We start from the raw sequence: 17,493 nt of genomic DNA, 5'->3' as shown, positions 1-17,493 counted from the left end.
AAAGTAGAAAGTATTAATATTTTACCCTCATTACAAAAAACTTTTAGAACTTATATTTTAAGTTATTGCTTTATGAGATTTTTAGGTCCCAGCTCTAATTATAACCTCTATATACTTAAAGATAAAATATTTAGAAAACAAATAAAACTTAATCTAAAACCATAGCCCAGTCTAGGATTCCACCATAGATCCAAGAATTGGTTGATGTGATTTAGGATATATGGTCCTTTATGATCTTTATCATAGAAAGAAGATGAGAAATCAGATGGGAGAGTGATTATAAGCTATACAAAAGTTAAAATGCCTGCACCATAGACTTAAAATATGTTGTCATTGTTGCAGCTGGAAGTAAAACTACCCATCAGCCATTAGTTGGTCTTTGTTCTACCTGACTGATTAAAATTCTGTCTGTATAGTTGTCAGGTTGACCGAGCAGGTTTTAAAAATTAATGTTAAGTTTTCAAATTCCAGTTGCTGATGTTTCCTTTGCATATCTAGGGATTTAGAAGTATATGTATAAGTGGATTTTGTCATGTTGCATATCTGTTTAGATCTGTGGACTCCACTAGTTCCAAACTGTAACTCCGTAAGACTGCTGATTTGACATTTAGCAGTGACCATATGTGGACTGCACTATAAATAATGTGCTTCTTGGAGCTGAATGGTGTAGCATTACTATATGGCTTTTCTCTCTAGTCTTCATTGTGTCATCTGTAGTGAGCTATAGATTTTTTTGTTTTGGGAATTTTTACAACTTGTTTGCATGGGTTCACCTAGTAGCACTTGGTTTTTGCTTATAGAGTCTTTAATACACAATCAGCAAAGCTTACAATCCACTCAAGAGACTTGCCATTTTTGTCACTGTTGAAAATGAGCTAAATGGTGTAAATTGAATGTGGCTGTCAACTAAAAGAAAATTCGGTGTGGAATTAGTATTCATCTAGTCACTGACATAATTGTAGTATAGTTTTCTCTTGAGACATGATATTCTATTTTCTGCTATTAAAAACGTGGAATCAGCCCCACACGGTGAAGTAAATTTTAATCTGTATTTTGGCAGGCTCCCATTATACAGATTGGTGGTGCTGTTGCCAAAATGATCATTGTTACTCTGGTGGTGTACAGCTTCATGGAGCAAAGTTCCTGGGAAAGTTTTCTACTTGGTATTTAATTAATAAAAATGTCGAGGAATGGATGAAACAATAATGAGTTGGTTTTTTGTTTTTGTTTTTGTTTTTGGGCTGATATTGTGTTTTCAGCATATTGGTAGTTGTTTATAATACACATTTCTTGCTATCAATGATGTTCCCATTTAAAAATTATGTTCTTTCTCACACATATAATATAGAGGAACAAAGGGTTAAAATATGGCACTTTAATTTACATTTAAGTTTAGAAATACAAAAAAATGTAAAGGCCAATTTAGGTAATCTAGGTGAAAAAAGTTTGAGTTTTTAGGTCAGCTTTATAGTTTAACCAAAATTAAGAAAAACTTCATGCCTAACCAAAGAAAATGCTGCACTGCCACCATTTTTGGAGTCTCAAGCACAGAGACTAACAAATAGGTTGTGGGAGGAATTCTCTGGCGGTCCAGTGATTAGGACTCTGCACTTTCACTGCCGAGGGCCTGGGTTCAATCCCTGGTCGGGGAACTAAGATCCCACAGGCTGCGCCACACGGCCTGAAACAAAAAAACAAATAGGTTGCGGGAGCTCTATGAATCATGTGGAAAACCAGCTTTTTGCCTACTTCCCTTGGGCAAAGTTCAGTTGCTTTATTAATTGTATATTTCCCTGCATTTCTTCCATGTGCATTTAAATTATAAACAGCCTGTCACTGTACATGCCCCTTTGTTAGTCACAAACCAGGCTGTGTTAAAAAAGAAAAAATAAAATCTATTATTTACTTTTGCTTCTATGAGATTATAACTAAATTGCAAATTATATATTTTATTTAAAAATAAAAAACTGAAAGTTTTTTTAGTCACTATTATAGTGACCAAAATAGTAAATTGTTACTATTTCAGAAGTTAAATAGTACTCATTGCCCATGTTATGTCTAGATTACCTGTTTGGGCTACAAATTATTTACTGCAGTTTACTGTTATAAATAACATTCACGGGAATAATTGGCAACCTAACCAGAGAGAGTAGATTAATGATTTTCACAGGCTGGCCATTGAATCCCTTGCTCTTTCACAGTGAAAGTTCAATGAACATTTTGATCACTTCAGATTAGACAAGTCTGCTTTGTTCTACTTTGTTATAAGGTATTTTGGTGTGCCTTTCTTGTGTTACCCATCATCCTTAAGCCTGTTGGAGTTCTGACTAGTGTTTATAAAACTTTTTTTCTTTTTTTGGTAAGAAAAGGGACCATAATGAATACTAGTCGTTTCTGCAGAGTCACAGAACTGCCTTTTTTCCTCCAAAAGCAGATAGGCTGAAATGATAGGAAAGGTTTAGATTTTCTGTATTAGTCATTCACTTAATCTAGGAGGTTGGAGAGGGGAAGACTTTCTGGGAGATACGCCTATTATTTTTTTTGCGTTTGTTATAACTGCAAGGACACAGAGTGGCATGTTAATAATTTTAATATAACCCCTGACAGTTCATTCCCTGTGCATACTTGGGGAAGTAGATTTAATTAAAGAACAGTTTTCACCTAAAGTTTTAGAAGAGAAATGCCACTGCCATTTTGTATCAATAGTTTTTTTGAGAAGGTGACAGCCATCTTGAGTGGTTTTGTAAAAGTGGTGCTAATGTGTATAACCCTAAATTTTTCTTTTTCCTCCTTCTCCCTTTAACATTTGCTTTTCCTTTCACTGTTGTCAGTCACAACACGCTGCTCTTGAATCTCTCAGCTGGTCTTGACTCGTAAATTTACTTATGCTTTCACTCTTCTTTAATAAATACATTAATTGCAAGCAGTGAATTGAAAACAAGACAAAAAAAAAAAAAAACGACCGTTAGTGATTGGACAGTTTCTTACTTTGTGTTACATTTAACTGTTCTTTTGACAGCCCAGTTTTTAAAGCCAGGTTCGTATGGAAATGCTTTCACTCCACTTGCACTGCTTTTGGAAATAGCATACTGCTTCATCTGTCTGTTTATTTTAGTGCATTCATAATATAACACAGTCAGCATAATGTCTCATCTCCACTTAGCCAAAAGATTGAGTTTTCTTAAATTAAAAAAAGGGACAACAATTTTTGTCAGCATGGTTTAATACCGTAAATCTGTGCCAAGTATAGGTACAAAATTAGTCTGTTAAAAAATTAAACAATACTTCAGTCAGCTACATAATCTTAGAGTCATTCTGCTATCCTTGTCCTTCCCATAGTTAATTCAGTTGTAGGAGTTACAATGTAAAACAATGATTTTATGTACAGGTAAGTTTATTTCCACAGTAGTATTATAAAGGCCTCTTTATCTTCCTTTTCTGCTAACATTACTTGTATTAAGACTTACAAAAAAATTTTTTAACAATAAAGTTATGTATAAATAGTTAGGCATTCTGTACTGGGATTACACATAGCCGTAGCATTTTCTCATTCTCTCAGTTGCTAGCAAAAAATAATCTCTAGTGACCTTTTGTGCACAGTAATGATTTTGTACATATACGTTTAAAACAATTGCATGTTTTGTTTTAGAAACAGACTTCTCATTATCATTTGCCACATTTTTGTTTTTTTTTTTTAAGTATCCTGATCTTTGTTCCTCTGATCAATGAAATTCAGCCCAGTTTTCCAGTTGGCATCCTGTCATAAACTCATAGAAGGAAGTTGACCTTTTTTTAAATTTTTAAACAGAGCATTGGGGAGGCTTAATCTTCCTTTTGTAACTTACTATCAGAGAATATAATAGTGAAATAATTTTTTTCTTTCCTTTGTAACTCCGAAGAGCATTTTACCGTTGAATATGGAGCTGGAAGATAAAAAGCAATTTAATATGAGATTTGATTCTAATTCAGAGACTAATTGGTTTAGTTGACTTCATAATTTGATTTCAGGAAATATGAGATTATTTTCAAATGGTGATACCCAATTAATATTATAAATTACATTTTAATGCATACAGAACACTTCGTGTTTAAAATTTTTAAATGTTTTCTTTTGGATGAGTAGCATCATTTTATCTGATACAGTTAATGGTTATTTTGGCTTTGTCTCTGTACTTCGCAGTATTTGTAAAAAGCAAAGAATTGGACAAAGGTCTGCAGAGTTTTCTAAGATCTTGAACCCTTACACAAAAGCTGACATTTAATTGTTGTTTCTGGTGTCTTTTCATGTGGTTTACATTGAAAGATCTTTTCCACTGTGCTCCTAGGAAGATGAGACATTATGTATATTGGTTTTTTTCCCCTACATGCACTAATGGTTCTTTACTGTTAACTTACTGCTAGGCCTGTTTCATTCTAACATTTTAGTATTTTTGTTAGATTACATGTTGAAATGCATCACTCAGTCTGTGCTTGAGCTCATTTTATTTTTCTGTTTAATCAATTTAATTTCTTATTTTACTAACCTCACTTTTTTCAGTTTAATATTGGCTGCATGCTAATTAAATATTTATATTTTTATATATATATTAAAAAAACCAATCAAGTCTAGCCTGGATTTTGCTCTGATTGTGTTTTCATTTCTAGTGGTGGGGCAGTCTTACACTTACAACTTACTTTGTATCATGAAAGCCTGACACATAAGCAGAATAACTAAACACAATGTAGATTTTCTTTAAAAAACTTATAAAGTGGTGCTGTCTAGGTGGTGGATATGATTGTATAAGTACCTTGATTTTATGCTTTTTAATGTTAGTGTTAAACTTCATAAGTGTATTCTTCCCCTTTTCCCCTTCCCTTTTTTCTCCTTTTAAAAGTGTTATGTACAAAAGTTGCCCAGCACACCATCAGAAAGGACCCTTACCCTGTATGTTCTTCCCATATAAAATACTAGCCAGTATTTCTTTTTACATTAATGCCCCCTTTATTGGGCACATTTACCCTATTATTAGCACCTTTTTGCATGCATATATGTAGAATTATCTCTTGTTCATCACCTGTTTAAATATCACTAGGAAGGGAAGAATATATTATTGGAATATTTTTGGTTTGTCTCTCTGTTCTGTCTGTCAGGATAATATTGGACATCGCTTACTCCAGAAACATGGGTGGAAGCTGGGCCAGGGATTGGGAAAATCTCTTCAGGGTAAGTTTTTTAAATATACCAAAAAAAAAAAAAAAAGAAAGAAAAAGAAAATGTTTCTGATGGCAGATCTTATGCCTGAGTATATTTGTTGTCTTTCTTTAAAAAGTGTTTGGGTTTTCCCACTTGCCTTTTACTCCCTAGAATAGTCTATTTTTCCTATGACTATATTTTAAATCACTATTAAGCTAATAATTTGCAAGAGTAAGCTGCTGTGTCACGAATACTTTCAGATCAGACATACTGTGTGTGGCTCAACCTGTTTTAAGTTTCTTTTGGTGGAGGTGATGGGTGGGTGAAGTAAATGAAGTACATAGTATTGGAGTGTGCTTTCTTTGTATTATTTAGTGATGTTGTATTGTGGCTTCAGTATTATAAAGAAAACCATTCAACAGCAGAGTTTAATTTTTGCCCTCCCAAATTCTCCCTGAAGCTGGTGATTGCCCTGGTTCTTTTTCTGTAATCAGAATCCATGTAGTAGTAAAGAGAAAAATTAACCTATATGAAACATAAGATGGAAGCAGAGGCTTCTTAGGGTTCTCTGAGAGGCCATTTCTCAAGTTTAGATCAGTCTCTGGGAAATGTATGGCTTAAAGTTTCCATTGCATTTATTTTTTCTTTTAACTATACTAATCATTTGGATAACAAAATACTAACATTTCTGCTTCTGAGTTCTTGCTAGTTGGAAACCAACCAACCAACTCCATTCACTTTTTAGCTCCCTCATATTCAAGGGCTACTGTTTGTTCTTTGCAGATGTGAACACTACCTCAGAAATGATGGAAATCATTGCACTTCTGCTTCTGGTCATGGAGGGTCTTGTTGTATAAAGGGATCTTTGGGGAGAGGGGCGCTACTATTGACTAATTCTTTGAATTTGGGAAATGAATTTCCACAATTTGAATGGGAAGTCTGATCAGTTCAAATGTGTATATTAAGGGACACAAGAGGACAGGGCATGAAGCAGGATGTTTCAGTCTTTAAAACCTTTGCTTTTTATATTTTACATCCACAAATTCTATTCAGTGGTAACACAAAGGAAATGCTCAAAAAATATATTTCAAATTAATATTTATTACTAAACATTCACCTATTCTTTTGGGCAGATAGAAAGATTTGATCACCCTTACACTTGTTTTCCAGTGACACAAGAACTTATTGCACACAATATAAAGAATACTCTACAGTTGAGAGCAATTAGTATGGCATAGACCATAGATGTTCTAAGAGTCCAGAAGAGAGAAAGGGTAATCAGGACTAAAGTAGAAATGACTTCTTGATAGGATTAGTCCCGGTGGTTTGCATAGTTAGGTGTTGGGTTGAATTGAATGGAGGCGATAGTTCAGAATAAGGTCTGAAGATTGGATTTGATCTTTCCCTACTATTTGAAACCTCTCTTCCTATTCAGAGATTCCCAGGAGCATTGCTGATTGTTACTCTCTTTGTTCAGGCACACAAGGGAGTAGAACTGGGGGGCATTTCATAGGGGCTAGCAAATCTGTTTGAATCCTAGAATTTTTCATTGTAAGCATCAGAGACTTTAAGGTACAACTAGAACCTGCAGAGGGAAAGAGAGTGAGAGACATACAGACAGTGAGTTTAATAAAGGTGAGGTAAATGGATACTCACCTATTTTTGGGTGATGGAAAATTATTATTATTGCTTCATTTTAAGAACAGTTTTGAATTCGGTTCTCTTTAAACTTTGAGCTCCTTGAAGAGAGAAATTAAGTTTTATCCATATTTCACCTGCATCTCTATGGTGATAGGCATGTAATAAGCACTTAATAACTCATAAATCCATTATTTATTTAAAATAACAGGGAAATTTGAAGCCCATCTTTTTTTTTTTTCCTTTTTAATTGTGGCAAAACCCACATAACATAAAATTGCCATCTTAACCATTTTTAAGTGTACAGTTCAGTAGTGTTTACTAAATTCACATTGTTGTGCAAAAGCCCATCTGCCTTGAATGGCTAGTACAGTCTTTACCCTTCAAAAAGAATGGGACCTTATTCTATTGCCAATATTAAGGGGTGACTTTAATTGTCTTGTAAATGGCTCTTTTCTTTTTTAGTGTCACATTCAACATTGTGCAGGCATTGTGCTGGTTTCTCTTACATAGCTCTTTCTGTAATACCCACATGATTTGACCTAGAATATAGCCACATTTATGGTATATTGAGGTAATTCATGACTGATTTTTTTCATTGTACCAAACCTTTTCTATAAATAACCACTGAAGAAAGCCCTGTTGCTCCACTGAAAATCATGCCTCCTTGCTATTGTATAGACCAGTCACTGCAAATAATTTCTAGGCTCATGGCTTTGTAAGTTCTTTGCATTTACTCGTTTATTGTCAACCTTTAGTTCCTTTTATTTGATTTTAAGGCTCTAACATTTTTAACATGCAGCCATCCACTAAATTTAAACCTGATCTTTTTAGGATTTTTTTGTTAACGTTTAAAAATTATTTCAACCCATGCAAGACTTTCACAAAGAGTGCCAGTCCCTGGGGCTACAGTGTATATAACTTGTCAGTGGATAGGTTGGAGAATAGGGTATGCCAACTCTGAAGCAAAATTATCTGTGGTACGATAGAAAATTAAACTTTGTAAAGTGGGTTTAATTTTGTAGTTGAATTTCCCTTATTATTCACTTTTTGTTCTCCCCTAGTATTTATTAAAATATTTCAAAAGTTTAAAAAAAATAGGAACTTTTGTGTGTGGCTGGTAAGTGATTATTAGTGTTAAAAAAATAAAAGACCTGTAGAAAAGATATGTTGACAAGATGTCTGAAGGAAACAACATAAAGAAAGGCCTGTTGATGAGAAATGTTATAGACAATTTTTTATTATAGAAGCAGAGGATGTGTTTAATTTGGAATAAAGCAACAGCAAATGATAGTTGTATTTTGTGGCTGTTGAGCTGGATTTGGTTCTTGAAATTGTTTTATAACCTTCCGGCAGCTTTGAAATGGAATGGACTGTAGCTCAGAATCTTTATTTTGCTATGAAATAGGTAAGTAGGTGTAGCCCGGAAGTGGTGCCTGAACTTCCTTTGTTATATTTTCTAAGCCGTTTGACGATTTGGCTGATTTGTTGGTCACAAAGAAAAGTTCAGCACCTGAGAAAAATGAATGAGATGTGGTATTATTTCATATTTCACGCTGTCTAGAGGGTTCAGTCAGTCACAGACAACCAACATTTACTGAGCTAATAATGTATTCTGGTTATACCAGTTGTAAATAGCATAAGCCATGGGCATAGTAGATAAGACATCATTCCTGCTCTTCAGGCTTATTTTCCAGTCCCCCAAGTCTTGCTTTTTAAACTTACTGTACACCTTTGAAGGTTTTTTAAGGCCAGGGGCCATGTTTTATATTTTTTAGTATGTGATCAATTGAATATTTAATTGACAAAGTGCTTCAGGTTCCTTGAGAGTAGGGATTCTCTTTTATTTTTGTTTAAAAGTACTTGGTGTAGGGTATGAGGCAGTGTGAGCAGCATTTGGAAACATAAGATTTAGGTTAGAGTTTGGCTCTGCCACTTACTTTAAGGGACAAGTTGCCATAACTGAATTATTTTTCTCAGCAATAAATGGGGATTAAAATCTCTGCCTCTATTCTCACAGAGTGATTATGAGGATAAAGTAAATTAACCTAAGTGAAGTCACTTTATACAAACTGTAAAACACTATATAAATGCTACTTGTTATTAACACCTCTGATGTATAGTGTATATTTAGATATTTTAACTGAATTTGAGATAATCCATCTTTAGGTCATCAAAAACCTAAATATAATAAAAATCATAAATAGAGAAGCCTCTATCTTGCTACTCTCTATTTCCCAGAATTCGTAACAGTAGTAGCTTAATATGATATGCTAGATATCTGACTCCCAGATCTGTGCTTTTAATGCTGTATATGTTTTAGGGTCCTAAGCCCCTAATTTTGGTGTTTGTTTCAGTAATTCTGAGCTCTTAGTTAGAACATCTAAAAGAGCGTCAGTCACTGAGCAATGGTGTTGGGACAACTGGATAGCAACCCAGAAAAAAGGAGTTGGATCCCCACTGTCATACCTTACCCAAAAGTATATTCCAGATGAATAAAATATTTAAATGTAAAAAATGAAATCATTAAGATGAACAATGGGATAATTATTATTTTAAAAATAATCTTAGAATGAGGAAAACTTTTCTAAGTTCAACTCCAAACCCAGAAGACATTAAAAAAAGGATAAATTTGACTGTATTTCATCATAAATAAAGTAAAAAAACAGAACAACAAGAAAAAAACAAACTGGGAGAAGTATCTGTAATATTTCATTACAGACAAAGGACAGATTTCCTTATGTATTTATCATCAGTTTGTAAAAGACTTATAACCTAAATAGAAAGGGAGAAACGATATGAGCACTGTTTACAGAAAAGTAATGCAAATGACCTTTAGGTGTTTGAAAATATTCTCAATCCTTTTCATATTAGAGATAATGCATATTAAACTATGAGATATCATTTTTCACTTGTTGGCTTGGAAAAGGCTTAAAAGAAAGATTAGCCTGGTCAGATTTTGGAGAAAAGGTTCTTACATTATAGCCAGTGAAACTATAAACTGATAAAACCACTGTGGAGGACAATTTGAATTACTTAAAGATTAAAATACATGTATCCTTAGATCCAGTAATTCTGTTTCTATCTATCTATCTTTAACTTATTCATGAAATGCACAAAATAATGTATGATTGAAGTTATTAATTATATCACTGCGATAGATTGGAAATAGTCTACCATATTTCCTTGATTCTAAGACAGTTTTTCATATTTTAATAAAGGTAAAATCAGATACACCTTATTAATGGCATTATAGTTATAATTGGCAGCTTTTTAAATTTCTTTCTTAGTGGCACATAAAGCTGTTTTACAGTTAATGGCATTTAAATTTTTTTAATTAATTAATTTAATTTATTTATTTTTGGCTGCATTGGGTCTTCACTGCTGCGCGCGGGCTTTCTCTAATTGTGGCAAGTGGGGGGCTATTCTTTGTTGCGGTGCGCAGGCTTCTCATCGCGGTGGCTTCTCTTGTTGCGGAGCATGGGCTCTAGGCACATGGGCTTCAGTAGTTGTGGCTCGTGGGCTCTAGAACACAGGCTCAGTAGTTGTGGCACACGGGTCCAGTTGCTCAGCAGCATGTGGGATCTTCCCAGACCAGGGCTCGAACCCATGTCCCCTGCACTGGTAGGTGGATTCTTAACGACTGCGCCACCAGGGGAGCCCTAATGGCATTTTAGATTTGAAGAAATAGGATACTAAAATGGGTGAAGGGAAACCATGCAGCTTTAAAAGGATTGAGTTAGTTTCGTATGTACTCAATATGTATAGAACAATTTCCAAGATACATTAAGTAAAGAAGCAAGGTGCAGAACAGTGTGTATTATAGTAAACTACCACTTGTGTTAAATGATATATATCATATACATATATATGTGGGCAGATAGATATATACCTCCTGCTTAAAAATCACTAGTTTGTTCCTGAAAATCAGACCTTCTGTATGAAAACCCTACTTGGGAACCTATTTACCATTATTTTAAATGGGTTACACGTCAACCCAACCCTTAACCAATTTCTAAAACATAGCTGGCTGTTTATGAATTTTTTTAAAAATTAAGGTATAAAATACTTAAACATTTCTTCCTGATTACCAAATAATTACTATGGTTGTTAACAGTTGCTTTCTATGTAGTAACATGTCCGTACCTTTTGTTGATACTTAAGCAGCTTTCCCAAAGTCCTACAAGTTGTATGTGGATGTATCTCCAGATTTCTCACTTGTCTTTTCCTTAAAAATGTTGAATTAGATTTTTGAGATTGAAAGATAAAAATTTTACTGTATGAAACCATTGGCTGGAAAATGTTGTGTCAAGAAAGATGAACTGAGGCATTTCACTGTGAAATATTAAAAGGGTACATTCTGTGGGGTATGCCTATATATTTATTTTTTATTTGCTTGACTATGCAGAAAAAAATCTTTGTTAAGGCAGACTGTGAAGGGAAAGTGGGTTGCTTTTTACTGTATTCTTTTAAAATTTGATATGATATACTTGTATTACTATTAAAAATATAGAAAATAATTATTTTGAAAAAGACTTAGAATAGGCAGAATCAAAGCAGAGTAGAGTTGGTTTCTTTGATTTTATGCACATGTCCCTCCTCCCACTCTAGTTTCAGTTAGCGAACAAATGGTTAATATAGTTGGGTAAACCCTGCATTAGCTAAGCCCCAACAGTGCTTCTGCTACATTTTATGACTGAAGAAAAACTAGATTTGAATGCAGTACAATAGAAATATGTGGTGTTACAATTTAGACTTTATTGTTAAATTAGAATGTTGATCTTTAAAACCTAACTTCCTAAGAAAAGTCATTCTTTGGCTGAGGAGAAAATAGCTTTCCTTTAATATTATGATGACATAGATAAATTTTCTGGATAGGGTCTTTGTAAAAGCTGAGTTGTCCTTCTACCTTAGTTTCCCTTTGAAATTTGTTTTTCTTTGGGAAAAGGAAATAGCACCTAACTCTATGTATTATGTGCCACATCTAGAATCTAAACATTCTGCATGGCCTACTTAATGAAATACATATTAGTATGCTCATTTTATAACTGAAGAAATAGTTTTGGAAAGGTCATACAGCTACTGAGTCTCTGCCATTCGAATATAAGCCTAACTTTGAAATCACTGTTTCTATTGGGTTTGCCAAAATGTTCGTTCATTTTTTTTCTGTAAGATGGCTCTAGTAGTGCTTAGTTGTCTTTAACCTCATTCGAAACAATTTTGTTAGATTGTATTGTGACAGCTGTCATATCAACGTGCATTTAAAAACTTATCAAAATTGGTGAATGTTTGTGTATCCGTTTTAATATTGAAGATGGGAAAAAAGCGACATTTTTGGCATATTATGCTTTATTATTTCAAGAAAAGTAGAAATGCAACTGAAAGACAAAAAAAGATCTGTGCAGTGTATGGAGAAGGTGCTGTGACTGATCAAACATGTCAGAAGTGGTTTGCGAAGCTTTGTGCTGGAGATTTCTCGCTGGACGATGCTCCACGGTTGAGTAGACCAGTTGAAGTTGATACCGATCAAATCGAGACATTAATTGAGAACAGTCAACATTATACCATGCCGGAGATAGCCAACATACTCAAAATATCCACATCAAGCATTGAAAATCATTTGCAGCAGCTTGGTTATGTTAATAGCTTTGATGTTTGGGTTCCACATAAGTTAAGCGAAAAAAACGTTATTGACCATATTTCCACATGCGATTCTCCACTGAAACGTAACGAAAATGTACCGTTTTTAAAACATTGTGACAGGCGACGAAAAGTGGATACTGTACAATAATGTGGAATGGAAGAGATCGTGGGGCAAGGGAAATGAACCACCACGAACCACACCAAAGGCCGGTCTTCATCCAGAGAAGGTGATGTTGTGTATATGGTGGGATTGGAAGGGAGTCCTCTGTTATGAGCTCTTTCTGCAAAACCACACAATTAATTCCAGCAACTACTGCTCCCAGTTAAACCAACTGAAAGCAGCACTCAACGAAAAGTGTCCAGCATTGGTCAACAGAAGACTCATAATCTTCCATCAGGATAACACAAGACCGCGTGTTTCTTTCATGACCAGGCAAAAACTGTTACAGCTTGGCTGGGAAGTTCTGATTCACCCGCCGTATTCACCAGACATAGCACCTTCGGATTTCCATTTATTTTGGTCTTTACAAAATTCTCTTAATGGAAAAAATTTGATTTCCCTGGCAAACTGTAAAAGACACCTGGAACGGTTCTTTGCTCAAAAAGATAAAAAGTTTTGGGAAGGGCTTCCCTGGTGGTGCAGTGGTTGGGAATCCGCCTGCCTGTGCGGGGGACACGGGTTCGGGCCCTGGTCTGGGGAGATCCCACGTGCTGTGGAGCGGCTGGGCCCGTGTGCCGCAGCTACTGAGCCTGCGCTCTGGAGCCCGTGAGCCACAACTGCTGAAGCCCGCAAGCCTAGAGCCCGTGCACCGCAACGAGGAGTGGCCCCCCGCTCGCCACAGCTAGAGAGAGCCCGTGCGCAGTGGTGGAGACCCAATGCAGCCAAAAATTTTTAAAAAATTAATTAATTTAAAAAAAAAGTTTTGGGAAGATGGAATTATGAAGTTGCCTGGAAAATGGCAGAAGGTAGTGGAACAAAAGGGTGAATACGTTGTTCAATATAGTTCTTGGTGAAAATGAAAAATTTGTCTTTTATTTTTACTTTAACAGCCAAGGAACTTTTTGGCCAACCCAATACATTTATATCTTTTCCCTTCTCAGAAAAAGCTGATAACTGAAAATAAGAGTAGGTTTGAGGGGGACAGCAGACATGTAGTTCCCCCAAATCAAAAGAGTATGGATTGTCAGAAAGGCTTAGTTATACTTGTTGCTGGTCTAGCTGAAGGAACCTGTAGCTATAATGGCCTCTGTTCCCTGCCAACTAAATGAGCTATGCAGTCTTTATACATTGCCAAAGGTAAGCATAATTTTAATAATTTTAATAATTCATGTATCAAATTTAGTAAGATACAGATTCTATACAACCTCTGACTATCTTAATGGAATTAATTGTTAATATAAACAAAAGAGATGAACCTAGTTAGTAAACAAAATTAGTCAGAATTGTCAGTCTGTAGTAAGAAGTCTAGGTTTTAGGGCTAGACTAGAAAGGAAAAGGGATTGGGGGAGGGGAGAAGGGGAAATGGTGAATTCAGATGCCATATAGACTACTTGTTTCTCAGTATAGGGATCGTCACATTTAAAGACAGACATTAACTATATGTTAAGACGTTATTTAATCAGAAGACATTAAATATATGTTAAGTTCACAGCAAAATAACCAGAAAGGAAGTAGCAAATTTTACTAATGAAGATTTAGAACAGATGAGTATAAGAGGCTATTTTATCATTCTAGTACTTTTTTTCTGAGAAAAGAGTGAACTAGTTATAGAAGCAGTTTGCACATTATCAAGGTAGATTACTTTAAAAGAAGCAATCGCTGGTGAAGAATTACATGGAATTAGTTGCAGTTTTATTAAATACTTACTATGTTCAAGAGACCACAATAAAGAATATACATGACATTATAAGATACCGCCCTTACTCTCATAGAGTTTGCCATTTATTTTAGGAGATAAGTGGAAGAAAGCTGAAGAATAAATTCTGTAAGGATGAATGACTAGGGAAGACTTCGCAATGAAGTCTTGAGGAAGGAGGAATAGGTATTACCAAAGAAAGGAGATACTGATGTATACAAAGTGATTACAGTTGGCAAAGAGTAGACCTGGCTGGCTGGAGCAGAGAATGCCCATAGGGCAGTGCATTTCATACATTTTAAAGGCAGAAGAACCTCTCAAATTACATATTTTTAAAATGTCGAACCTTAATGTATAAAAGAGAGGGTGGAAAAAAACCACAATTGTTTGTTTGAAGCAGGGTTCTAGGTCTCCAGGAGCAGTCTGGAAACCATAACTAGAAGGCAGTAATGGGAAATTAGTTCAAATAGGCACAAATCTAATATTACTGAGTGTTTATGTCCTAGGCACTTAACAGATATCTCATTTAATTCTTAAAGCAAGTCTATGAGATAATTATTGTTATTCCCATTTTGCAGAGGAAGAAACTGAGGCTTAGAGAAGTTGAGCAAATTGCTCAAGAATAAGCTACCAGTAAATGACAGTATCAAAATACAAACCTTGGTCTTTCTGACTCCAAAACCCATGCTTCTAACTACCACACTGAATGTGGAAGGCTTTAATGCTGCTCCAATTTGGAACTTTATTTTGTAAGCCAAAGGCAGTTTTTGATTAGAAGAGAGGTATAGAGTTTTATAGCAAGAAGAAATATTAAAGCTAATTTAATCTGAAATTCATTTTACAGATGAAGAAATTTAGGTTTAGGGTTCCAAAGTGCTGAAACCCAGTCCCCAATTCTCTGATTTGTGATCTGTTGTTCTTTCCATTATAGCAATGAGGACATTGGTGGTAGAAGTTAAATACTGGTCTAGCCAAAGTATGTCTGAAGATGAAGATGTAAAACCATTTAGAAAGCTGTCTAGGTATGAGTTGATAAGGGCATAGAATAGAGTGATAGCAATGGAACTGGAAAGGAAAGTATAGTTATGAAGGATGATAAAACAAATCAACTACGAAGCATAATGTACAGTCAATTCATGCATGTGTCTTACTAGCAAGCCTTTGTTCACTGGGTTTAGTGTTAATCCTTTATAATAGCTAGCATTTATTAAGTGTTTAATGAGTGCTTGCACATGTATAGTCTAATTTAAATCCTCTCTGCGGTAGGTATTCCTGCTTTACAGATGAGGAAATTGACATTCTAAGGAATACTTTGTCCAAGATCTTACAGCATAAGTGGTAGAATCATGTTGCCAAAACCTATGCTTTTAATCAGTATGCTATCTATAATGTACTTCAGTGCTGTGTGGTGGGTTACTTCTGTCTCCTGGAGGAATGTGATGGTGGTGAGAAAGTACTGCAGAATTGAAATATGCAATAGTTATTCTGGCTGAAAAAATTGGAGATAGCTTTGAATGTGATATTTTTTCTTAGGGCACTTGAAGTGGTCATATATGTTTATGATAAATATAAATTTGTATAAATTCGCTAGAAACTTGAGGCTAGGTTGAGTGGTAAGAACCTTGGCCACATTTTTTTTTTTTTAATTTTACTTATTTATTTATGGCTGTGTTGGGTCTTCGTTTCTGTGCGAGGGCTTTCTCTAGTTGTGGCAAGCGGGGGCCACTCTTCACCACGGTGCGCGGGCCCCTCACCATCGCGGCCTCTTCTGTTGCAGAGCACAGGCTCCAGACGCGCAGGCTCAGCAATTGTGGCTCACGGGCCCAGTTGCTCCGCGGCATGTGGGATCTTCCCAGACCAGGGCTCGAACCCGTGTCCCCTGCATTGGCAGGCGAATTCCCAACCACTGCGCCACCAGGGAAGCCCCCCTTGGCCACATTTTTAAGGATGGTTGGTAATTGATCTCCAGGGAAAAAGAAAATACTGTAATTTCTGTCTCATACTATAATTTCCTCGTTTATTTTTTCTTATACTTTATATTTCTCTCCTGTGGCATTTTAAATATTCTACCTTGTATAATTTGTGTATATGTGTCTCTTAACTCTCATTAAACTCCTAAATGATAATAATTGCTAGGCATTTATGTGTTCTCTGTTGTTTTTCATATGTTTTTTATTCTGCACAGTTATTGAATCCTTAGAATGTGCACATCTGTAGTAAGTCTTAAAAGAGTCGAAGAATGAATAAGATATAGCCTCTGCCCTCCAGAGGCTCATGTCTAATATAGACACGAATGTAACAAATAAATGTAATGCAATGCAGTATAATATCATGATTGTGAAGTTAAAGGTACAGTGGGGGCTTAATAGAGAATTGAACAACCTAACTTAGAATTTCAACTTATTTCTTGAATGATGTAACAAGTGAGAAATCTCATATTGTGCGAATAAGGAAGCAAACAACTATATCAATATTTGCCCAACTAGTCAGTTGATACATGGAATCTCCACATTCCTCCATAAGAAACACTGGTATTTAAAAGTAGGACCAAATGTAAACGTGATAAGAACACAAAGTTAAAAGTATGTTTTCGGACTTCCCTGGTGGCACAGTGGTTGAGAGTCTGCCTGCCAATGCAGGGGACACGGGTTTGAGCCCTGGTCTGGGAAGATCCCACGTGCCGCGGAGCAACTGGGCCCGTGAGCCACAATTACTGAGCCTGCGCGTCTGGAGCCTGTGCTCCTCAACAAGAGAGGCCGCAATAGTGAGAGGCCCGTGCACCGCGATGAGGAGTGGCCCCCGCTTGCCACAACTAGAGAAAGCCCTCGCACAGAAACGAAGACCCAACACAGCCATAAATAAATAAATAAATACTTAAAAAAAAAAAAACACCAAATAGTCATTAAAAAAAAAGTATGTTTTGTGAGAAATATATTTTAGTAAAGAAAAAAGCTAAAAATTGTTTATTAAAAATGGCTACCAAAATTTGAAGTAATGGGGTTATATATTTAGAAAAGGGAACAAAATAATATTATCTTTCATTTATAAATGTGGTTTACTAGTTTTAAATTCAGTCTTTTCTCTCTCTCTGAGTCTTTCCAAACCTGTGAAGTAGATAGCTACCAAATGAGAGTTACAGAGAAAATCTAGTGGGAGCTCAGAAGGAAGGAGCAAAGGACAGTC

General features: G+C 35.5%; 2 protein-coding genes across 11 annotated transcripts in view; one reads left to right on the top strand and one right to left on the bottom strand.

The window, feature by feature from the left end:
- GRN (granulin precursor) overlaps window positions 1-17,493 on the bottom strand; it is a 257,459-nt gene that overhangs the window by 142,505 nt on the left and 97,461 nt on the right. The gene's annotated exons all lie outside the window — the stretch shown is intronic.
- Window positions 1-17,493, top strand: part of GPATCH8 (G-patch domain containing 8) — a 113,766-nt gene that overhangs the window by 36,482 nt on the left and 59,791 nt on the right. For 6 of the 10 annotated variants that reach the window (XM_082374368.1, XM_082374362.1, XM_082374366.1 and 3 more), the window contains one exon: window positions 5,131-5,203. The exons of 1 other annotated variant lie outside the window; for it this stretch is intronic. In XM_082374368.1, coding sequence (XP_082230494.1) covers window positions 5,131-5,203 — 73 coding nt within the window. Of the gene's footprint in view, window positions 1-3,019; window positions 3,038-5,130; window positions 5,204-17,493 lie in introns of all 10 variants that reach the window. 3 more of the 10 variants (XM_082374369.1, XM_082374372.1, XM_082374370.1) reach the window with 1 other exon arrangement.

The sequence above is a fragment of the Balaenoptera borealis genome (genome assembly GCF_965194805.1).
Source record: "Balaenoptera borealis genome assembly, chromosome: 20".
Lineage (NCBI taxonomy): Eukaryota > Metazoa > Chordata > Mammalia > Artiodactyla > Balaenopteridae > Balaenoptera > Balaenoptera borealis.
This window is presented reverse-complemented; position numbering and strand designations above follow the sequence as displayed.